We start from the raw sequence: 23,927 nt of genomic DNA, 5'->3' as shown, positions 1-23,927 counted from the left end.
ACTGTTGCTACAACCCAAAAAAGCAAATTCGGAACAACTCATGAATGAGCAAAGAGTCAGGAGCAAGAAGGGTGCAGGGAGGAATGACTGAAGAGCCCAAGCATTCTGTCTCCCAGCCCCCGCGTTTTAAGCACTAGACCCCACTTCCTCCCAGAGCTGGGGCTAGAACCCAGGTGTCTTGGTTCACAGCTCCCCCAGCCTAACTCACTCCGCTGCTGCTCCTAGAGCTAGGGAGAGAACCCAGGCGTCCTGGCTCCCAGCCCCTCCCCCACTCTCGTCGGACTCCTGAACTGTGTCTCCGTTCTTGTTCCTTTTCCTTTGTCCCGGTAACAATGTGACCCGCTCCGCCTTCCTGGTCCCAGACTCCACCCCAGAGCCTGTGCGGGGCGGGGGGACGGGCCAGGCCAGCGGGCGCTTCACTGGGGGATCCGAAGCACACCCCGGGAGAGGCGGGGAGACGGGGCCGCCGCCGCAGACGATCGATCTTTGCGCCCGGAACCAGCTGCCTTCCTGTGGGTGCCAAGGGTGGCAAGCGACCGAGGGGCAAAGGCATTTCCCATGCCCCGGACCGGCCGGGACTCTGCCGGAGAGACGCCCCCAGGAGCGGCGGCTTCCAGCCGGGGAACTTCTCCAGCCGAGGCATTTCCTCCTCGCTCTGCCGCGGCTTGGGACAGAGCTCGGGTCGGGGCAGCTGGAGGGAGCGGGGTCTGGGCACGGCAGGGCACGGGGAGTTGAGGCCTCTGGGTGCTTGGAGATCGCCGGGGCGGTAGCTAGATCGGAGTGGAGCATCCTGGAGGCAGAGGGGCACTTCTGAGGGGATAGGCTGTAGGGGACAGCCCTGGTCCCTGGTGGGGAACGGGGACGGGACGGACAGGCTGTAGGGGGCGATCCTGGTCCCTGTGGGAGGGGAAAGGTGTAGGGGTGATCCTAGCCCCTGTGGGAGGGGAGCAGGCTGTAGGGGGTGATTCTGGTCCCTGTCGGGGGGAGCAGGCTTTCGGGGGGATCCCGCCCCTTGTGAGGGGGAATAGACCGGAGAGAACAAGTCTGTGCCCCCCGGGGAGGGAACGGGGGAATAGACTGCAGGGAATGATCGTGACCCCTGGCAGAGGGAATAGATTGTAACTGGGATGATCCTGCCCCAGCAAGGGGGGATTAAACTGTAGGGGCCAATCCTGGTTCCCAGATGGGAGGGGGCTCCTGTAAGTTGGCAGGTTCCCCAGCCCCATAACCACCCTGCTCCTGTGAGACCCCTGCGAGCCGGGACCCCCAGCCTGGCCTTGCAGCACCTCTCTGGGAAGATGCCTGTGCCGTGAAGGGCCACATCTGGGCAGGGTCTCACTAGAGGCTGCCCCCAGCCTTTGACCCAGGATGGAGCCACTGAAGAACCTGCTGCGGAAAGGCGCATGGGGGCCGGAGCGGAGTGGTGGGGCGGCCTACACCAACCCAGTGTGGACGGCGCTGTTCGACTACGAGGCAGCGAGCAGCGACGAGCTCAGCCTGCGACAGGGGGACCGTGTGGAGGTGCTGTCGTGGGATGCCACCGTGTCTGGTGATGAGGGCTGGTGGGCAGGTCGGGTGCGGAGCCAGGTGGGCATCTTCCCCTCCAGCTATGTCTCCCTGCAGCCCGTTGGCTATGGCGAAGCTCCAGTTCACGCCGACTTCCGGGAACTGAGGCTGGAGGAGGTGATTGGGGTGGGGGGCTTTGGCAAGGTGTACCGCGGCAGCTGGAAGGGTGAGTTGGTGGCAGTGAAGGCGGCACGCCAGGACCCAGATGAGGACATCAGTGCCACTGCGGAAAGCGTGCGCCAGGAGGCCCGGCTCTTCGCCATGCTGCGCCACCCCAACATCATCACTCTCAAGGCTGTCTGCTTGCAGGAGCCCAACCTGTGCCTGGTGATGGAGTATGCTGCTGGGGGCCCACTCAGCCGCGCCCTGGCCGGGCGCAGGATCCCCCCCCACGTGCTGGTGGACTGGGCAGTTCAGATTGCCAGGGGCATGCAATACCTGCACTGTGGGGCCATCGTACCAGTCATCCACCGTGACCTCAAGTCCAACAACAGTGAGTGCCACTCCGCAGTTATGATGCCCCATGGGATCCCCCCAACTCCACTGGTGTCCCTCGAACCCGACCTGCAGCCAGTGGCAGAATAGCCATTTCGCCAACGGGGCCTGTGCCCAGGGGCCCTGGCCAATTGGGCAGCCCCTGGAAAAATGGGCGCTTCACGCCCCTGGGGCCAACTCTGCCTGCCTGGTGCTCCTGCCAGGGAAAGTCTCTGCATCACAACCTCGCTTCCTGGCAAGAGTGCTGGGAAGGTGGGGGGAAGGGCAAGCCACCGGACCCCGATCCCATTTCCCTGGCAGGAGTGCCGGGAGGGGGTGGGGAGGGGCCCCCACTTGCTCTGGCCCAGGGCCCCATAAACCCCTAATCTGCCTCCACCTGCAGCCCCCCCAGGATCCCCCCAGGTCCACTATTGTACCTCAATCCCAACCTGCAGCCCCCTGCTATCCCAGCCCTGACCCCCTCCCCACACCTCTCACACAGCCCAGCTGGTGCATCTGAGTTCTGACCTCACTGACCCTGGGCAGCAGGAAATGATGACAGTTGTGGGACCTTAGAAAAATGTTTGATTTTAACATGTACATAAAATGCAGGGGGCGGGGAATGGGATTCAGGCTTTGGCCCTCCCGGGGGCACTGGCTCCAATCTAGCCCCAGGGTTGGGGACTTGCTGGCTCAGGGGGTTCCATTGGATTGAATGAGGTACTAGGAGTGTTAGGGTCTGTCTACACTGTGATAAAAGATTGCACAGCCACAGCTGGTCCGGCTCAGTTGACTTGGGCTCGCCAGGGTCTCAGAGCCTCGGCTGCAGCCCAAGCCCGAATGTCTCCACTGCAGTTTTACAGCCTTGCAGCCCAAGCCTGGTCAGCAGAGCCAGACTCAGACTCAATGCTGCGGGTTTGTCATCACAGTGTAGACGTCCCCTTAGAGGCTTGAACGGTGAGGGAGCCTGGGGCCAGACTGAGCTTGATTAGGAAGAGTGGAGGTGAATGGTTAGAGCAGGGGAGGCTGAGAGTCTACCCACAGCTGTGGGAGGGGAGTGGGGCCTAGTGGTAAGAGCGGGGGTGGGGCTAGAAGCCAGGACTCCTGGGTTCTCTCTCTATTCCTAACTAATAAATAATAAACTGGTTAAGTGGAAGGCTGGGGTTGTGACTTTCGCCCTGGTTGACCCCATTCCTGTTAGGATCCCACTGGCTCCTAAGGAGCTGATTGGCTGGCACTCCCTTGGCCTAGGCCACCATTGAGTTCCCAGCATGCTCTGCTGCAGGGGGTGGGCTGGTGAGGGCTGTGGCTTGTGTGGTGCCTGGATCAGCACTCCTGTGGCACTGGGAGGAGCTGGGGTGGGCAGCTGGGGTGGACTAGACCCACACTGGCGGGAGGGCACAGGGACACATGCCAGATGCCCCTTGTGCTCATGCCTGGTGGGAGGTGCAGGCCCACAGCTGGCTCTGTCCAAGTGGCCCCTCCCAGGCTGACTCCCCAGGTTCCCTCCCCTTTCCGGGGCTGCAGCCAACCCCCAAGGCAGGAGTGGCCTTCCTCAGGGACTGGGAGAGGGCAGCATTGCGGAGCAGGCTGCGATTGGGACCTTGGGGGGCTGGTTGCTACCCAGATCATGACCCCCACCAAACGAGATCAGGACCCCATGGGACTGTACTCCACACAGACCCTGACCCCCACCCTGATTGAGATCAGGGCCCTGTTGGGCCAGACGCTGCACAGACCCCCAACCGAGATCGAGGCCCTGCCCCTAAGAGCTCACAGTTTGAATTGACTAAAGGGTGGGAGGGAAAAATGAGGCACTGGGGAAGGAAAGGGACTTACCCAAGATCAGAGGCAGAACCAGAAATAGAACCCAAGAGTCCTGACGCCCAGCCCCCACTGCTCCAATCACTAGCCCCCACTCCTCTCCCGGAGCTGAAATCAGTGTGGTTGGTGGTGGGTGCAGTCATTAGCCCACACTGGTGGGGTGGGGACTGTGTCAGTCTCTCTGACCCTAATACGGTTGGGGGGTCTGTCCCCAGGCTGAGCCCCTCCCCCTCCCTGCCCATTTCCTGTCTTTCTAAATTAGACTGATTCCTGTCTGCCCAACCAGCCCTGGAACCGGCTCCACTGGAGGTGCCTGTAGCTGGGGCAGTGTTTGAGGCAGGCAGTGCTGCCTATCCTGCCCCCACTCAGTGGGGGTTCCCTTTAACAGGGGTCTGGCCTGCCTGAGGGGCAATGTGGGCTTTGGGGGACACGGGGGGAGGGAGGACACTGCTTGGGCAGGGGTCTGGTATTGAGGTGGCTGAGAGGGACTGGGGAGGGGAGGCCACAGTATGGGGAAGAGAGACTAGGCGGGAGAGAGGAGTATTGGGGGGCTGTGGTGGGGGCATAGAGCACTGCAGCATGTCAGGATCCAGTGGGGGGAGGTCACAGCATGGGGGAGAGGGATAAAATGGGGATTGCAGTTTGGAGGCTGTGAGGGAGGGGAGGAGTTATTGGGGTGACTATGGGGTGGGGGCTATTGGTGGATGCAGGCTGGGGGAGGGGCATTGAATGGGGGCTGTGGTAGGCATTGGGGGCTGTGGTTTGGAGAGCAGAGGGGGTGTGGGATGGGACAGTGGGGGCTGTGATCTGGGGACCCCCGGGTGTGGGGGCAAAGTATTGGGGGGCTGCTGATGGGGCAGTTGGAGCTGTTGTCCAGCCGTCCCCCCGGCCCCCAGCTGTCGGAGCGCCTGGACTGACCCAAGGCCTCCCTTCTCAGCTTCCTTCCGGCAGCTTCCTGCCCTGGCTTCCTGCCCCCCTCAGCTGGCAATGGTGGGGGGAGCAGAGAGAAAACAGCAGTTGGGGAGGGAGTGTAAGTGCAGAGGACCCAGGAGAGGGGGTGGCAGAGGTGAAAAGGGGAGGGACTCAGGGCTATGGGGGGGCAGTGGTGTGTGTGGGGGGGGATTCCAGCTGTGCTCTGGTGCCTGGGAAAGGAGTTCCCTGTCTTGCTTGTCCCCCTCCCTCCTGGAGGGTCCCCAGGGTGGATGGCTGTACTGGGGAGAAGGGAGGGAGGCAGAGGCTGCAGTGCTGTGGGGGAGCTGGCGGGGGCAGCACTGGGAATATGGCTGCAGTTGGGGGGGAAGCTGGTGGGGGCAGTGCTGGGGGTGTGGCTATAGCTTGGGCTGGAGCTGGCAGGGGTCAATGCTGGGGGTGTGGCTGGAGCTTGGGGGAGAGCTGGCGGGGGGCAGCGCTGGGGGTGTGGCTGCAGTTGGGGGGAAGCTGGCGGGGGCAGCGCTGGGGGTGTGGCTGCAGCGGTGCGGGGAGCTGGCGGGGGCAGCGTTGTGGGGGGACTGGTGGGGGCAGAAGACAAAGCACTAATTCTCCAGCCAGACGTGTACAATGGGCCGCTTAGTGCAGTACAGACCCAGGGAATGTTTGTCTTTCGCCTACGGGTCATGGGGCTGCAGAACCCAGCTGGGCGGAGCTGGGCGCCAGGACTCCTGGGTTCTCTTTCTAATTCTGGGAAGCGAGTGCGGGCTAGTGGTTAGAGCAGGGAGGCTGGGAGTCGGGGCTCATGAATTCTATCCCTGGCTTTGCTACTGAGACGCTGTACAGAGTTTGTCCAAGTCCCCCCCTCCCTGCCTCAGTTTCCCCAGCTGTGACGTGCTCTTGAGCCACCTTTGCCAAGGAGCAGCTGTGGGTGACCTGTCCCTACTGGCACCTGCCTGAGCATGAACTAGGCCCATGAGCCATGGGAAAGGGGAAGTGATACCAGGCCTTTAATATAAGAGCTTGTGTCTCAGGCTCTCTTCCTACTACAACAGGATCCCCAGGAAAATGTCACAGGAAATGCGCTGCAAATAGCACATCAACCATGGCTGGGAGGCCTTGGGGCCTGTCCCCTTTCGGGGGTGGGGGCTCTGATATGGCCTCTGAGGGTGAGGGGGGGAATGGGACATGGCGCCTTTCCCCTGCAGGGGCGCTGACCCCTTGTTCCCTCACCCCCCAAGTCCTGCTGTCCCAGCGCATTGAAGAGGAGGACATGAACGGGAAGACACTGAAGATCACAGACTTTGGGCTGGCGCGAGAGTGGCATCGCACCACCAAGATGAGCGCAGCTGGCACCTACGCCTGGATGGCACCCGAGGTCATCAAGGCCTCCACCTTCTCCAAGGGCAGCGATGTCTGGAGGTGAGCACTCAGGCCAGCCAGGATGCCTGGGTTCCATCCCAGCTCTGGGAGGGGAGCGGGAGTCTATTGGGTTAGAACCGAGGAGGCTGGGAGGCAGGACTCCTGGGTTCCATCCCAGCTCTGGGAGGGGAGCGGGAGTCTATTGGGTTAGAACCGAGGAGGCTGGGAGGCAGGACTCCTGGGTTCCATCCCAGCTCTGGGAGGGGAGGGGGTCTAATGTCCATTTCCCTCTTTCCTGACCCCCTCCTTGGGTTACCACGAGGATGAGGGATGCTGAAGATGGTCTCCCCCCAGCCCCACTAACACTCTCTCCCCTCCCAGCTATGGCGTGCTGCTGTGGGAGCTGCTGACTGGGGAGGTCCCGTACCGCAGCATTGACGGGCTGGCTGTGGCCTACGGCGTCGCCGTCAACAAGCTGACACTGCCTATTCCCTCCACCTGCCCCCAGCCGTTTGCCCAGCTCATGGCAGGTAAGGGCGGGGAGGGAGTCAGGATGCCTGGGAGTCTATCCCAGCTCTGGAAGGGGTGTGGGGCCTAGTAGGTAGAGAGATGGCAGGACCTGTGTCTCACCAGGGCCAGATCCTGGATGGCTGGGCAGAGTCTGAGCAAGGCAGAGTTTGCCCCACCCCTGCTGGATGAGACAGACCCTGACAAGTCCTGTTTCCCCCCCACCCCCAGAGTGCTGGGACCAGGACCCCCATGGGCGGCCCAGCTTCGACTCCATCCTGGCCCAGCTGACGGCACTGGAGGCCCAGGTGCTGGAGGAGATGCCCCAGGACTCCTTCCACTCCATGCAGGACGACTGGAAGCTGGAGATCCAGGGCATGTTCGATGAGCTTCGAGCCAAGGAAAAGGTACAGCTCCCCCAAGGCCTGCTCAGCCTAGCCCCCCGCTCCCCACTCGGGCCCCCCGCAGCCCCTGCAACCTAGCCCCTCACTCAGTCCCCCCACTTTCCAGAGCCCCCACAGCCCAGCCCCCCACTCAGCTCCTGCAGCCCAGTTCCCCCACTCCCGACTGAGCCCCTAAAGCCCAGCCCCCCCACTGAGCCCCTGCAGCCCGGCCCCCATTCCCCACTGTGCCCCCGCAGCCAGGCCCCACCACTCGCCCCCCACCCACCCAACTGAGCCCCCACCACTTCCCACTCAGCCCCCACAGCCTTGACTCCAATTCCTTAGTGAGCCCTCTGACTGTTCTCCACAGCATGGCACTTCCATTTCCCTCTGAGCCCCCCTGCAGCATCGCACCCCCTGCCAAATCCACCCCTGCCCCCATCCCAGCAGGTAGGGGGCACTGTGCTGCATCCTTGCGCCCCCTAATGGTGCCCAGGGGCATTGTGGTCAGTGCTGCCAGCGAAGCGCGACCCCCTGCCCTCCCCCCAGCGGCACGGTGACCCTGTCCTCACTCCACGGCAGGAGCTGCTGAGCCGGGAGGAGGAGCTGCAGCGGGCAGCGCTGGAGCAGAAGTCCCACGAGGAGTTCCTGCGGCAGCGGGAGCACCAGCTGGCCCAGTGGGAGCTGGAGGTGTTTGAGCGGGAGCTCACCCTGCTCATCCAGCAGATGAACAAGGACCCCCCCAATGTGAAGCGCAGGAAGGGCACTTTCAAGAGGAATAAGCTCAAGGGGCGGGACAGCGAGAGGATCAGCATGCCTCTCGGTACAGGCCTGGAGGCTGCGGGTTGGGACTCACCGGGAGAGCTGTAGGAAGCCCAGGGCTGGGATGGTAGGGGGCTACGGGTTGGATTGAGGGGTGCTAGCAGGGCTGAGGGCTAGGGCAACCTAGGGCTCATAGCAAGAGGGCTGCTCCCCCATCCCTTGCTCTGAGCCCCCATTTCTCCCTCTGCCACCCTGCTCCCATCTATGGGGCGTGCGGGCTCCTTCTCAGGGCTGCCCAGGTCACGCCCCGCTCTGGGCTTTGGCTGGGAGTATGGAGGGCTCCAGGCTGTGGTTACTCAAGGTTAATTACCTTGTTTACTCTCCTTTCCCAGCGGGGGCGGGTAATGCTGCTAATGGAGACACCCACTGTAAATCTGGAGTGTCCGGGCAGACACCAGTGCGGAAACCCTCTGGGGAGCTGAGATCAGAATCCAGCCCTGACCCCAGTGCTGTCAGGGGGGACTCCGGGTTGACCCTGGGGAGCTGAGATCAGAATCTGGCCCTGACTCCAGTACAGTGGGGGGCAGTGATCTTTTGGAGGTGGTAATTCTGGGGGAGGGGCAGAGAGGGCTGTTCTCACCCATCTCATTCTCCCTCCCCCTTAGATTTCAAACACCGCATCACGGTGCAGGCCTCCCCTGGACTGGACAAGAGGAAGAACGTCTTCGAGGTGGGGGCTGGGGGCTCCCCGACCTTCCCGCGCTTAAGAGCCATCCAGTGTGAGTGAGACACTGCAGCTGTAAGGGGCCAGGAGCTCTGTGCCTGCTCCGTGCCCCCCCCCCGCTAGGGAATAGTGTCTTGGGGCTCCCCTGAACTTACTCAGTCATTTGGGGTATATCTGCTTAGGGAGGGAGAGCTGTGCTGTCATTGCCTTCTGGTCAATCAGAGAGGTACAGATGATGACATCATAAGTATTCACCCATTATGTCATTTCCTTCTGGTCAATCAGAGAAGCACAAACTATGATTAAGGCTACGATTATGTCACGGAAGTCACGGAATCCGTGACTTCCAGAGACCTCCGTGACATTTTCTGCTTCAGCCCCAGGGCCGCGAGGTTGGAGCTGTCAGCCAGCCGGGGCACCAGAGCTCTCAGCTTCCGGGGCCCTGGAGCTCCAAGCTGTGGCAGGGGACCACCCCATAGTTTCCAGCCCCTGCAGGTGGTGGGGGGGCCTTACAGCTCCTAGGTGCGTGCCCAGAGCTCCAGACTGCCAGAGCTCTGAGCTACAGCAGGGGCCTCCACAGATCTCAGTCACCATGGGCGGCCCCTGGAGCTCCCAGCCACCGTGGGAGGCCTCCGGAGCTCCCAGCCACCAGTCCTGGAGCTCCGAGCCTCCACGGGCAGCAGGGGGCCTGCAGCTCCCAGTCGTTGTGAGCTGCGGCAGTGGTGGGTGCTGGACCCCCCCCCCCCCCCACTTCCCATTTTGTCAGGGTTATTTTTAGTAAAAGTTGTGAATTTTTGTGTATTGCCCATGACCTGTCTGTGACTTTTACTAAAAATTTCCGTGACAAAATCTTAGCCTTAACTATGATGTGATAACTATTTGGCCATGATGTAATTTTGCACAATAAGAGCCGCCCCAGGGGTTGGTTGCCCAGGGTATAATGATCCATGGGTCACTCTATATTCCCCCCCTCTCCCAATACACACACACATACCCAACCCCTCAGCACTGATTGGCCAGAATTAAATTACATAGCTGCTATGCCTGTAGCATGTCCATCCTTATGCCGATTGGATGGAGTAAAGTGACATCACCTGTTGTTGGCTCTGATGATTCAACATGGTGTTGACTGGATGGAGGAAAATGACATCACAGGAAGTTGCTTGTGTTATCACTTCCTGTGGCTAGCTCCGTTTGGACCAGAGTAAATGACACTGGGGGAGGAAGTTGGTGGGGGAGGACGCAGGGGTTTGCTCTTCCATTATAGTCTGTGCTTTGTGCTGATTGGCTGATAAAATGACATCACAGCTTATGACATCATTACACAAGTTGATCAGAGAGAATTAAATTTTATCAGAGCATGTGACATCATCTCTTGGACCTCTCCAGTCAGCAGGAAATGACATCACAAGCGATTATATGTGACATAATTGTTTGTGATTTCTGATTGGTCAGAATGAAATGATATCACACAAAGATTACATGTAACTTAGTTATGTGTGCTTTTCTAATTGGCCGGAAGGAAATAATGTAATTAGGATTATATGTGAGAGCATCACTTGTGCTTCTCTGATCAGAAAGAAATGATATCACGGGGGACATGCTGACATCACAAAATATTCACCCACAATGCCCTTTCTTTCTGACCGGCATGACATCATCGTCCACTGAACCATGTGCTTCCTCCCATGCAGTGGAGCCCGCCGAGAGCAGCCAGAGCTGGGGCAGACAGGCACCACGCCGCACAGATGAGGCCTGGAATGGGGAGCGCCGCCCTGGCAAGAACTGGGGTCCCGGATCCCCAAAGCCCTGGGAGAGCAGCACCCAAAATGGCAGGTAGGGGATGCTGCTTCCCCTCCCCCATACATCTTTCTTCTCCCCTCCCTAAGCCCCTCACCCTGGTGTTTGGGGAGAAATCCTGGCTGCCCCCCTGATCACTAACTATAAGATTAATAATGTTGAGCCAGGTACTGAGATGGGAGCCAGGACTCCTGGGTGCTTTCCCGGCTTTGAGAGGGGAGTAGGGTCCAGTGGGTTAGAGCAGGGGGGCTGGGAGTCAGGATTCCTGGGTCTCCATTGTCCCTCCTCTAGCTGCTCCTCCTGGCTGTCCCCGCTCCCTGTTCCTCTCAGGGTTCTAACCCCCATCCCCTGCAGAAGGAGGTCCCGGCTGGAGGAGACGACTTGGTACGTTGAGCAGGAGGAGCCCAATCCAGTGGAGTCGGCCCCATCCCAGCCTGCCCTGAACGGTGAGTCTCCATGGGGGAGGGGACACGGGCTGGCTCTGGTGTCAGGCCCAGACTCCCCAGCGTAGGGCCTGGGGAATTCAGCATCCAGAGAGCGTGTCACTGCATGTACAAGAGGAGCTCCTGCTGCCGGGCTGGGCACCATATGCTGCCCTCGACTGAGGTTAGGGCTGGGCAGCACATGCACCCACTCCTGAGACACCGCACAGACCCCCCTGGCTGTGATCCGGGGCCCCCCTTGGGCCCAGCACCACACACGCACCCCTGCCTGTGACCCGGGGCCCCCCCTCGGGCCCAGCACCACACACGCACCCCTGCCTGTGATCCGGGGCCCCCTCGGGCCCAGCACCGCACAGACCCCCCTGCCTGTGATCCGGGGCCCCCCTCGGGCCCAGCACCGCACAGACCCCCCTGGCTGTGATCCGGGGCCCCCTCGGGCCCAGCACCGCACAGACCCCCCTGGCTGTGATCAGGGGCCCCCCTCGGGCCCAGCACCGCACAGACCCCCCTGGCTGTGATCAGGGGCCCCCCTCGGGCCCAGCACCGCACAGACCCCCCTGGCTGTGATCCGGGGCCCCCTCGGGCCCAGCACCACTCACGCACCCCTGCCTGTGACCCGGGGCCCCCCCTCGGGCCGGGCGCCGCACGGACCCCCCCGCCTGTGACCCGGGGCCCCCCCTCGGGCCGGGCGCCGCACGGACCCCCCCGCCTGTGACCCGGGGCCCCCCCTCGGGCCGGGCGCCGCACGGACCCCCCCGCCTGTGACCCGGGGCCCCCCCTCGGGCCGGGCGCCGCACGGACCCCCCCGCCTGTGACCCGGGGCCCCCCCTCGGGCCCGGCGCCGCACGGACCCCCCCGCCTGTGACCCGGGGCCCCCCCTCGGGCCCGGCGCCGCACGGACCCCCCCGCCTGTGATCCAGGGCCCCCCTTGGGCCCGGCGCCGCACACACACCCCCGCCTGTGATCCGGGGCCCCCCTCGGGCCGGGCGCCGCACGGATCCCCCTGCCTGTGATCAGGGGCCCCCTCGGGCCCAGCACCGCACAGACCCCCCTGGCTGTGATCAGGGGCCCACCTCGGGCCCAGCACCACACACGCACCCCTGCCTGTGATCCGGGGCCCCCCTCGGGCCGGGCGCCGCACGGACCCCCCTGCCTGTGATCCGGGGCCCCCCTCGGGCCGGGGGCCGCACGGACCCCCCTGCCTGTGATCCGGGGCCCCCCTCGGGCCGGGCGCCGCACGGACCCCCCTGCCTGTGATCCGGGGCCCCCCTCGGGCCGGGCGCCGCACGGACCCCCCTGCCTGTGATCCGGGGCCCCCTCGGGCCGGGCGCCGCACGGATCCCCCTGCCTGTGATCAGGGGCCCCCTCGGGCCCAGCACCGCACAGACCCCCCTGGCTGTGATCAGGGGCCCCCCTCGGGCCCAGCACCACACACGCACCCCTGCCTGTGATCAGGGGCCCCCCTCGGGCCGGGCGCCGCACGGACCCCCCTGCCTGTGATCCGGGGCCCCCTCGGGCCGGGCGCCGCACGGACCCCCCTGCCTGTGATCCGGGGCCCCCCTCGGGCCGGGCGCCGCACGGACCCCCCTGCCTGTGATCCGGGGCCCCCCTCGGGCCGGGCGCCGCACGGACCCCCCTGCCTGTGATCCGGGGCCCCCCTCGGGCCGGGCGCCGCACGGACCCCCCGCCTGTGATCCGGGGCCCCCTCGGGCCGGGCGCCGCACGGATCCCCCTGCCTGTGATCAGGGGCCCCCTCGGGCCCAGCACCGCACAGACCCCCCTGGCTGTGATCAGGGGCCCCCCTCGGGCCCAGCACCACACACGCACCCCTGCCTGTGATCCGGGGCCCCCTCGGGCCGGGCGCCGCACGGACCCCCCTGCCTGTGATCCGGGGCCCCCTCGGGCCGGGCGCCGCACGGACCCCCCTGCCTGTGATCCGGGGCCCCCCTCGGGCCGGGCGCCGCACGGACCCCCCTGCCTGTGATCCGGGGCCCCCCTCGGGCCGGGCGCCGCACGGACCCCCCTGCCTGTGATCCGGGGCCCCCCTCGGGCCGGGCGCCGCACGGACCCCCCTGCCTGTGATCCGGGGCCCCCCTCGGGCCGGGCGCCGCACGGACCCCCCTGCCTGTGATCCGGGGCCCCCTCGGGCCGGGCGCCGCACGGACCCCCCTGCCTGTGATCAGGGGCCCCCTCGGGCCCGGCGCCGCACGGACCCCCCTGGCTGTGATCAGGGGCCCCCCTCGGGCCCAGCACCACACACGCACCCCTGCCTGTGATCCGGGGCCCCCTCGGGCTGGGCGCCGCACGGACCCCCCCTGCCTGTGATCCGGGGCCCCCTCGGGCCCAGCACCGCACAGACCCCCCTGGCTGTGATCAGGGGCCCCCCTCGGGCCCAGCACCACACACACCCCCCTGCCTGTGATCCGGGGCCCTCTCGGGCCGGGCGCCGCACGGACTCCCCTGCCTGTGATCCGGGGCCCCCTCGGGCCCAGCACCGCACAGACCCCCCCTGGCTGTGATCCGGGGCCCTCTCGGGCTGGGCGCCGCACGGACCCCCCTGCCTGTGATCCGGGGCCCCCTTGGGCCGGGTGCCGCACGGACGCACAGAGAGACCGTCCTTGGCCTGAAGAGCTCAAGTCTGAATAGCTGAGTGGGTGTGAAGATGGAGGGGGGCGGAGGAGGAGGGAGGGAGAGATGGGAGGGATCTGTGGGAGGGTGAATGGATGGAGGGGAAGTTGCTGGGGACATGCTGGCTGTGTGTCCTGTTCCCTGCACTACACCGGACAGGGGATTCCCAGCACGGGCATTGTTGCTTATGGCTCTGTCCCTTCTTTGCAGGTGATGTCCCCTCTTTAGGCCCCAATGGGACCCAGGAGTCTGAGGAGCAGCGGGCACCGGCTCCGGAGCGGATCAGCACCCCCAAACTCATCCAGAGAGCACTGCTGAGGGGCACAGCGCTGCTGGCCTCTCTCGGGCTGGGCCGGGACCTGTCACAGGCCCGACGGGAGGAGAAAGGGGAGCCCCCACCTGTGCCCACTCCCCCGCCTTCTCCTGAGCTCATCCGCTTCTCCCCCAAGGACACACACTGCCCTGCCCTGCTGGTGGAGCAGGGCCACGAGGAGCCGGCCCGGATGCCAGGGACCACAGAGCAGGACCAGGAGGGGCCAGCCCGGATGCCACGGTCCACGGAGCAGGGCCAGGAGGGGTCAGCCCAGATGCCAGAGTCCACAGAGCTGCTCATCCACCTGGTCCCAGGTGGTGATAGAGGGTCCCTGGCCCCCTTGTGGGGTCAGAGGTCACCAAAGAGCCCACGATGTGAGGAGGAGCGGAGTCCTGGCAGCAGGGCAGATAAGTGGGGTAAGTGAGGAGTGACGAAGATGCAGAGACTTTTCCCACTCGGGCATGCTGGCTGCAATCCAGCTTCAGGATGGGGTATGGGTTGGCTCAGGGGGATGGGGAATGGGGCCTTTCCCCTCCAGAGGGCGCCGGCTCTGACCCAGCCCCAGGGCAGGGGACAGGCTGGTTCAGCTTGGGGGATGGGGTTCAGGTTTGGTCAGTAGGTGCCCACCCTCCTGTTGTTCTAATATCCCCTGTTCTCTCTCACCGTAGGTGGGGCCCTACAATCGCCCTCGTCCCCCTGCAGCCCCCACTCGCCACGCCCCTCCCCACACACCAGCCTCATCTCCCGGCCCCGCCCCTCCCCTGTGCGCAGCCGCATCGACCCCTGGAGTTTTGTGTCGGCGGGGCCCCGTGCCTCCCCAGCCCAATCCCCCCAGCCAGAGCCGCGCCGGCGTCGGGCGGGGACCCCTGACTCCAGCAACCCCTTCGTGACTTCTGACCCCTTCTCCCGCCCCTCACTGGGACCTTTTGACTTGGAGACCTTCGACCCCTTTGCCTCGGCGCCCAGATTGACCAGTCTCTCCTGCCACTTGGACCAAGGCCAGCTTAGTCCCTACCCCTCGCCCCCTCCACGCCACTCCCCTGGCTTTCCTGCCCCCCTGGAGCAGACCAAAGAGACCCACCCCTTGCCGTGGTGGATGGCCAGATCCCCGCAGGAGGAGAGCAGAGTCCCAAAGTGAAATGGGCAATACAGGAAGACCTGGCCTCTTTGGACAGTTGCACACAGGAAGTCCTACAACGAAAGCGGGCGATATTGGAAGTCCCACCCTCCTCGGACTTTGCATGGAGGAAGTCCTGCCCTCTTTGGACAATTGCACACTGGAAGTCCTGCCCTCCTCAAGTTCTGAGTGCAAGAAGTCCCATCTTGCTTGGATTATTGTACCAGATACAAGGCTCAGGTTGGGGAAGTCTCTGTGTTGGATGTTTGGGGGGGTGGGGGACCTTTTACTATACACTGGAAAGGTGGAGGAGTTCTGGGGAGCTCCTGTGGGGTAAGTGGGGCACCGCCCCCTGCCTTAAAGAAGAGACTAAGAGTGGCTTGGACACCCTCTGAGCCGGGTGCCATGGTCTCTGTGATCTGCAATTCCCAGCCACACATTGCATGAGGTTGTCGGGTCTCTGCCAAACTCCCACCCTGGTCCTCAGAACCACTGAATAGGTAGTGATCACTGCTTGGGAGTGAGGGGCACTGGCAGAGCTGGGGGAGACCAGGGCTGGGATTGAAGGAGTGAGGGGCACCGGCTCAGCCCATCTGTTTCATGAACACTAATAGTGGGCCCCCCCTGTTCCCAGCATGGGGTCCTGGTGTCTGGGTTGGGGACCAGCCACCCCTCCCCCAAGGTAGCAGCCCCTTTTGCTGATAGCAGGGGTGTCTTGGGGATATCCCTGTGGGAGGAGGACACTGGGAGAGACCGATACGGGATCACCCCCCATTTGCTACATTCCCGAGCATGGACTGGCTGCAGGTGAGTATGCGCCTGGGTGTGTGAGCATAGGTGTGCATGCAAGGCTGGGAGTGCGGTGTACTTGGGCAAGTGTGCAAAGCATGAGGGGTTGCACGTGTGCAGCTGCCCCAGTACCTTTGTGCTGGTGTCTGTGGGCGTGTGTGAAGCCAGAGGTGTGGGAGCACGGGTGAGGGCTGGCCTGGGCCGGAGCAGCTGTGCCATTGCCTGCACTTCCAGCGTGGGAGTCTGCTGCTTCCCTGCCCCAGCCGTGGGGTTCCCGTTAACTCTGTCCCTTCCTCCTGCTGTGAGTTCCTGCCCTGGGGTCAGGGGAGGAGGGCCAGGCCATGTCAATACCTTCTGTAACTGCACCGAGACCCCAGGCTGGGGAGCAGCCAAAGCTGGGGCTGCATGTGGATTGAGACCAAATAAACTCCCAGCTGCTGCTTCCGTTCTTGCTCCTGCTTTGGTCTCCTTCCCCTTCCCTCCCACCGCAGCTCGCTGCACCCCCCCACCCTCCCCAGGTTATGATCTCAGAGCGCCAGTAGGAGAGAGGCCTCCCAGGGTGCACTGGGCCAGGACAGGCCCTTGAGAGGCTTGGCCAGCTTTGCACACCTGCCCGGTATGGGCACGAGCCTAGCACGGGGGGAGCGAATGTGGGTGTGCAAAGGCCTCTGGGTGCAAAAAAGACTCAGCAGCGTGCATGCCCCTTGCATGCCTGCCTGCAGCAATGCCAATGGCTGCCTTGCTCTCACGGCGGCCCAGGGCGCATGGCGCTGTCCAGGCACATGGCTCTGGTGCCTGCGTGTGGGCACGCATGACTCTTGCAGGTGCCACGTTTTGCTCCTGGCTTGGTTCGGGCTGACTCCGACTCCAGCCCCAGGGAAGCTCAGGACACCAAAGCAGCTCGGCCCCATTTGCCCACCCGTGCATGCATGCCCCTAGCCCATGAAGGTGCCAAGTATGAATATCACTGGGGGCTCAGCCCTGACCCAGGTACTCTGCGTGCCCACGCTTGTGTGTGTACACACCTCACGGTTGCACATGCAGGCGCCTTTTCAACAACCAGCAGTGCTGCTGCGGGTGCCGCACGCCCCCAGCGCCCGGGGGGAAGAGGGGCACAAGTGACTGCTGCACACGTGTGCCAGCATGACCCTTTTACACAGTGATCTTCCCTGGGCGAGGGGATTCCACCCACCCGCCCTGAGCATCAGTGGGGCTGGAACTTCCCCGAGCAGCAGCAGCCGCAGCCTCCAGCCAAATCTCCCAGAGCTGTTAGCCACATGCAGGGGAGCAGCTGGGACTGCATCCAGCAGGGGGCAGGAGACACCCACCCACCCACACACACACAGAGCAGGGCTCATTCTCCCCAGCAAGGGGACAGACACGCTCTCCCAGCTCACCCCTGACGCATGCAGCTGTAGGGGGTACCTCCCCCTCCCTACGTACACACACTTCTGACGGGAGCAGTCCCCCCGCCCCACGACCTGTGTGGTGGCCCAGCCCTGGCCTGAAGAGTTTCTGCCCCAGGGGGCATTTGGAGGATTGGCACATGGGTAGAGAGGGGGAACCACCTCTGATTGCAAGAGATTGGTTGTGCTGCTATTATGTGTACTAGTGTAGACTCAATACATGCCCCCGCCACAACTGAGATCGGGGCCACCTGGGGGCTGCACAGACCCCCACTGAGAGGGTGCCACACAGATTCACCCCCCCCCAGCTCAGGCCCCCGTTGAGCCGGGCACTGCACAGAGCTCCCAGTTTATTTAGACTCTGAGGGACCACTGTGCTCAACTAGTCTGACCTCCTGCTGTTACGAATTATACCTGATAGGACACGCACAGCATGGGCCATAGGACATCCCTGCATGAGTTCCTGCTTCCATCAGAGTGGCTCTGTTAGAGAAACCTCCCCACGAGATTTTAAAGTGGGCAGTGATGGAGAACCCAGCACTGTGGGTATAGTGTCCCACTGGCTAGTGACCCTCCCTGGGATCAATGGGGATCTTATTTCCAGTCTGATTTTGTCTAGCTTCAACTTCTAGCCACTGGATCTTGTTAGCCATAGCCATCCCTGGGCGCACACGCACGCACACTCTCTCTCTCTCTCTTAGCCTCTGTTCCTACAGAGAGAGAGAGAGAGAAACAGGGAAAGAACAAGTTAAGAATTATTTAGACAACTTAGATGTCTTCAAGTTACCAGAGCCTGATGAAATGCAGCCTAGAATACTCAAGGAGCTGATATCTTTGAAAAGTCATGGAAGACGGGAGAGATTCTAGAAGACTGGAAAAGGGCAAATATAGTACCAATCCATAAAAAGGGAAATAAGGACAACCCAGGGAATTACAGACCAGCCATCTTAACTTATGTACCCAGAAAGATAATGGAACAAATAATTAAGCAATCAATTTGCAAACCTCTAGAACAGTGTTTTTCACTCCATGGGTCGCAACCCAGTTCTGGGTCACGGCATGTAAGGTGCTGGGTCACCTTGCTCTGGTCAGCACCGCCGACCGGGATGTTAAAAGTCCCGTTGGCAGTGCTGCCCAGCTAAGCAGGCTAGTGCCTACCTTTCCCAACACCATGCTGTGCCCCAGAAGTGGCCAGCAGTGGTCCGGCTTGTAGGCAAGGTGGCCTCGGGGCTCCACGCACTGCCCCCACCCCCAACACTGGCTTCCTGGTCAATGGGAACTGGTGTGGGGGAGCCACTTGTGTGCCTCCACCTAGAAGCCAGACCCGCTGCTGGCCTCTTTCCAGGGTACAGCACAGTCCATGGTGCACCCTAGCTGCGCTGCTGACCAGGAGCTCCTGGAGGTAAGTCCGTGCCCATGCCCCAACCCCCTGCCCCAGCGCTGAGCCCCTCCCAAACTTGGAACCCCCTCCTGCACCCCAACCCCCTGCCCCAGCGCTGAGCCCCCACAAACCTGGAGCCCCTCCTGCACCCCAAACCTTTCATCCCCAGCCCAGAGCCCTGACCCCCCCAAACCCAGAACCCCTTCCTGCACTCCAAACCCCTCATCCCTGGTTCCACCCCAGACCCCCTCCTGCACCCCCAGTCCAGAGCCCTGACCCCCTCCCACACCCCAACCCCATGCCCCAGCCCAGAGCCCCCTCCCATACCCTGAACCCCTCATTCCCAGCTCCACCCCACAGCCCTCACCCCTGCACCCCAACCCTCTCCCCCAGCCCTGAGCCCCTCCCACACCCCAAACTCTTCATCCCCAGCTCTGTTGAGTTGTGGGCATCAACAGTTTTCTTCAGCTGGGTCCCCAGAAAAAAAGTGTGAAAACCACTGATCTAGAAGATAATAAGGTGATACGTAACAGCATGGATTTGTCAAGAACAAATCATGTCAAACCAACCTGATAGCTTTCTTTGACAGGGATGTCAAAGCATTGTGGGTGAGGGGAAGCAGTAGACGTGGTATATCTTGACTTTAGTAAAGCTTTTAATAGTCTTGCATGACATTCTCATAAACAAACAAAGGAAATGCAACCTAGATGGAGCTACTATAAGGTGGGTGCATAACTGGTTGGAAAACCGTTCCCAGAGAGTAGTTATCAGTGGTTCACAGTCATGCTGGAAGGACGTAATGAGTGGGGTCCCACAGGGATTGGTTCTGGGTCTGGTTCTGTTCAGTATCTTCATCAATAATTTAGATAATGGCATAGAGAGTATACTTGTAAAATGTGTGGATGATTCCAAGCTGGGAGAGGTTGTAGGTGCTTTGGAGGATAGGATTGAAATTCAGAATGATCTGGACAAACTGGAGAAATGGTCTGAAGTAAGTAGGATGAAATTCAATAAGAACAAATGCAAAGTACTCCACTTCGGAAGGAACAATAAGTTGAACAGATACAAAATGGGAAATGACTGCCTAGGAAGGAGTACTGCAGAAAGGGATCTGGGGGTCATAGTGGACCACAAGCTAAATATGAGTCAACAGTGTAGCATTGTTGAAAAAAAAAAGGGAACATCATTCTGGGATGTTTTAGCAGGAGTGTTGTAAACAAGACGAGAAGTAATTCTGCTCTACTCTGTGCTGATCAGGCCTCATCTGGAGTATTGTGTCGAGTTCTGAGCACCACATTTCAGGAAAGATGTGGACACACTGGAGAAAGTCCTGAGGAGAGCGACAAAAATGATTAAAGTTCTAGAAAACATGACCTATGAGGGAAGACAGAAAAAATTAGGTTTGTTTAGTCTGGAAAAGAGAATACCGAGAGGGGACATGATAATAGTTTTTTTAAGTACATAAAAGGTTTTTACAAGGAGGAGGGAGAAAAATTGTTCTTCTAACCTCTTGAGGATAGGACAAGAAGCAATGGGCTTAAATTGCAGCAAGGAAGGTTTAGGTTGGACATTAGAAAAATCTTCCTAACTGTCAGGGTGGTTAAGCACTGGAATAAATTGCCTAGGGAGGCTGTGGAATCTCCATCAATGGAGATTTTTAAGAGCAGGATAGACAAACACCTCTCACGGATGGTCTAGAGCAGTGCTACTCAAAGTGGTGGTCCACGCACCGGTGCCGGTCTGTGAGCCATCAGCTGCCAGTCTGCACGCACATAGGAAAAAAAAATTGCCAATCTCCCATATCAGATAGTGTGAGAAGCACTGGTCTAGATAACGCTTAGTCCTGCCATGAGTGCAGGGAACTGGATTAGATGACCTCTCGAGATCCCTTCCAGTCGTATGAATCTATCTATCTATCCTCATACACCCCTCTATCTATATATCCATCCCTCTCCATACACCCCCTCTATCTATCTATCCTCCCTCCCCATACACCCCCTCTATCTATCTATCTATCTATCTATCTATCTATCTATCTATCTATCTATCTATCTATCTATCTATCTATCTATCCATCCCCATACACCCCCTCTATCTATCCATCCATCCCCATACACCCCCTCTATCTATCTATCTATCCATCCATCCATCCCTCCCCACACACCCCTTCTACCTATCTATCTATCCTCATACAGCCCCTCTATCTGTCTATACATCCATCCCCATACACCCCTTCTATCTATCTATCCATCCATCCCCATAAACCCCTTCTATCTATCTATCTATCTATCTATCCACCCTCATTCAGCCCCTCTGTCTATCCATCCATCCCCATATACCCACTCTATCTATCTGCCTCCATACACCCCCTCTATTTATCTATGCATCCCCATACACCCCCTCTATTTATCTATGCATCCCCATACACCCCCTCTATTTATCTATGCATCCCCATATACCCCCTGTATCTATCTATCCCAATAAAGCCCCTTGTCTATCTATCCATCCATCCCCATAAACCCCTTCTATCTATCCATCGCCATACACCCCATCTATCTATCTATCTGTCTATCTATCTATCCCCATACACCCCCTCTATCTATCCATCCATCCCCATACACCCCCTCTATCTATCCATCCATCCATCCCCATAAACCCCTTCTATCTATCTATCCATCCATCCCCATACACCCCTTCTATCTATCCATCCATCCTCATACAGCCCCTCTATCTGTCTATCCATCCATCCCCATACACCCCCTCTATCTGTCTATCCATCCATCCCCATATACCCCTTCTATCTATCTATCCATCCTCATACACCCCCTCTATCTGATCTATCTTTCTATCGCCATACACCCCCTCTGTCTATCTATCCATTCATCCCCATACACCCCCTCTATCTATCTACTATCTATCTATCTATCCACCCCCATACACCCTATCTATCTATCTATATCTATCTATCTATCTATCCCCATACACCGCCTCTATCTATTTATCCATCCCCATACACCCCCTCTATCTATCCCCATACATCCCCTTTGTCTATCTATCCATCCATCCCCATACACCCCTTCTAGCTATCTATCCCCATATACCCCCTCTGTCTATCTATCCATCCATCCCCATACACCCCCTCTATTTATCTATCCATCCCCATACACCCCCTCTATTTATCAATCCATCTATATATCCATCCCCATACACCCCCTCTATATATCTATCTACCTATCTATCCCCATACACCCCTCTGTCTATCTATCCATCCACCCCCATAAACCCCTTCTAGCTATCTATCCCCAAACACCCCCTCTTTCTGTCTATCCATCCATCCCCATACACCCCCTCTATCTATCTGGCTTCATACACCCCCTCTATCGATCCATTCATCCCCATACACCCCCTCTATTTATCTATGCATCCCCATACACCCCTCTATCTATCTATCCATCCCCATATACCCCCTCTATCTATCTATCCATCCTCATGCACCCCCTCTATTTATCTATCCACCCCAATACATCCTATCTATCTATCTATCCCCATACACCCCCTCTGTCTATCTATCTCTCTATCCCCATACACCCCCTCTATCTATCCATCCATCCCCATACACCGCCTCTATCTATCTATCTATCCATCCATCCCCATACACCACTTCTATCTGTCTATCCATCCATCCTCATACACCCCCTCTATCTATCTATCCATCCATCTCCATACACCCCCTCTATCTATCTATCTATCTATCTATCTATCTATCTATCTATCTATCTATCTATCTATCCCCATATACCCCTTCTATCTATCTATCTATCCATCCTCATATACCCCCTCTATCTGATCTATCTATCTATCTACCGCCATACACCCCCTCTGTCTATCTATCCATCCATCCACATACACCCCTTCTATCTATCTATCCATCCAACCTCATACACCCCCTCTGTCTATCTATCTATCTATCCTCATACAGCCCCTCTATCTGTCTATACATCCATCCCCATACACCCCCTCTATCTATCCATCCATCCATCCCCATACACCCCTTCTATCTATCTATCCATCCATCCTCATACACCCCCTCTGTCTATCTATCCATCCATCCCCATACACCCCCTCTATCTATCTATCTATCTATCCATCCCCATATACCCCTTCTATCTATCCATCCTCATACACCCCCGCTATCTGATCTATCTATCTATCTATCGCCATACACCCCCTCTGTCTATCTATCCATCCATCCCCATACACCCCTTCTATCTATCTATACATCCATCCCCATACACCCCCTCTATCTATCTATACATCCATCCCCATACACCCCCTCTATCTATCTATCTATCCATCCTCATGCACCCCCTCTATTTATCTATCCACCCCATACACCCCCTCTATCTATCTATCTATCTATCTATCTATCTATCTATCTATCTATCTATCTATCTATCTATCCCCATATACCCCCTTTGTCTATCTATCCATCCATCCCCATACACCCCTTCTAGCTATCTATCCCCATATACCCCTTCTGTCTATGTATCCATCCATCCCCATACACCCCTTCTAGCTATCTATCCCCATATACCCCCTCTGTCTATCTATCCATCCATCCCCATACAGCCCCTCTATTTATCTATCCATCCCCATACACCCCCTCTATTTATCTATCCATCTATCTATCCATCCCCATACACCCCCTCTATCTATCTATCCATCCATCCCCATATACCCCCTCTATCTGATCTATCTATCGCCATACACCCCCTCCGTCTACCTATCCATCCATCCCCATACACCCCTTCTAGTTATCTATCCCCATACACCCCCTCTGTCTATCTATCCATCCATCGCCATACACCTCTTCTATCTATCTATCTATCTATCTATCCGTCCTCATATACCCCTTCTATCTCCCTCTCTCTCTCTCTCTCTCTCTCTCTCTATCCCCATAAACCTCCTCTGTCTGTCTATCTATCCATCCCCATACACCCCTTCTATCTATCTATGCATCCTCATACACTCCCTCTATCTGTCTATCCATCCCCATACACCCCCTCTATCTGATCTATCTATTGCCATACACCCCCTCTGTCTGTCTATCCATCCATCCATCCCCATACACCCCATCTATCTATCTATCTATCTACTTATCTATCCCAATAAACCCCCTTGTCTATCTATCCATCCATCCCCATACACCCCTTCTAGCTATCTATCCCCATACACCCCCTCTGTCTATCTATCCATCTCTCCCTATACATCCCCCCCCCCTCTCTCTCTCTCTCTCAATCTATCTATCCCCATACACTCCTTCTATCTGTCCATCCTCATACACCCCCTCTATCTATCCATCCCTCCCCATACACCCCCTCTATCTATCTATCCTTCCCTCCCCATATACCCCCTCTATCTATCTATCCATCCTCATACACCCCCTCTATCTATCCATCTATTTAACCCCATACACCCCCTCTATCTATCTATCCATCCCTCCCCACACACCCCTTCTATC

General features: G+C 59.2%; 1 protein-coding gene across 1 annotated transcript; it reads left to right on the top strand.

The window, feature by feature from the left end:
* Window positions 1-935: 935 nt before the first annotated feature.
* On the top strand, window positions 936-16,063 carry MAP3K11 (mitogen-activated protein kinase kinase kinase 11). The gene is made up of 10 exons (XM_073352026.2): window positions 936-2,059; window positions 6,033-6,213; window positions 6,535-6,683; window positions 6,892-7,067; window positions 7,626-7,866; window positions 8,471-8,584; window positions 10,224-10,365; window positions 10,684-10,775; window positions 13,611-14,129; window positions 14,382-16,063. The coding sequence occupies exons 1-10, from the start codon at window positions 1,369-1,371 to the stop codon at window positions 14,849-14,851; spliced, it is 2,775 nt and encodes a 924-aa protein (XP_073208127.1). The 5' UTR covers window positions 936-1,368; the 3' UTR covers window positions 14,852-16,063.
* The last annotated feature ends 7,864 nt before the right edge of the window (window positions 16,064-23,927 follow it).

This window comes from Lepidochelys kempii, chromosome 7, assembly GCF_965140285.1.
Source record: "Lepidochelys kempii isolate rLepKem1 chromosome 7, rLepKem1.hap1, whole genome shotgun sequence".
NCBI classification, from domain to species: Eukaryota; Metazoa; Chordata; order Testudines; family Cheloniidae; genus Lepidochelys; species Lepidochelys kempii.
This window is presented reverse-complemented; position numbering and strand designations above follow the sequence as displayed.

Excerpts from the sequence above, each read along its gene's own strand:
- MAP3K11 (XM_073352026.2), top strand. The coding sequence starts at position 1,369 with ATGGAGCCACTGAAGAACCTGCTGCGGAAAGGCGCATGGGGGCCGGAG. Across the intron at positions 6,684-6,891 it reads GTTTGCCCAGCTCATGGCAG|AGTGCTGGGACCAGGACCCC; the intron begins GTAAGGGCGGGG and ends CCCCACCCCCAG. Across the intron at positions 10,776-13,610 it reads ATCCCAGCCTGCCCTGAACG|GTGATGTCCCCTCTTTAGGC; the intron begins GTGAGTCTCCAT and ends CCTTCTTTGCAG.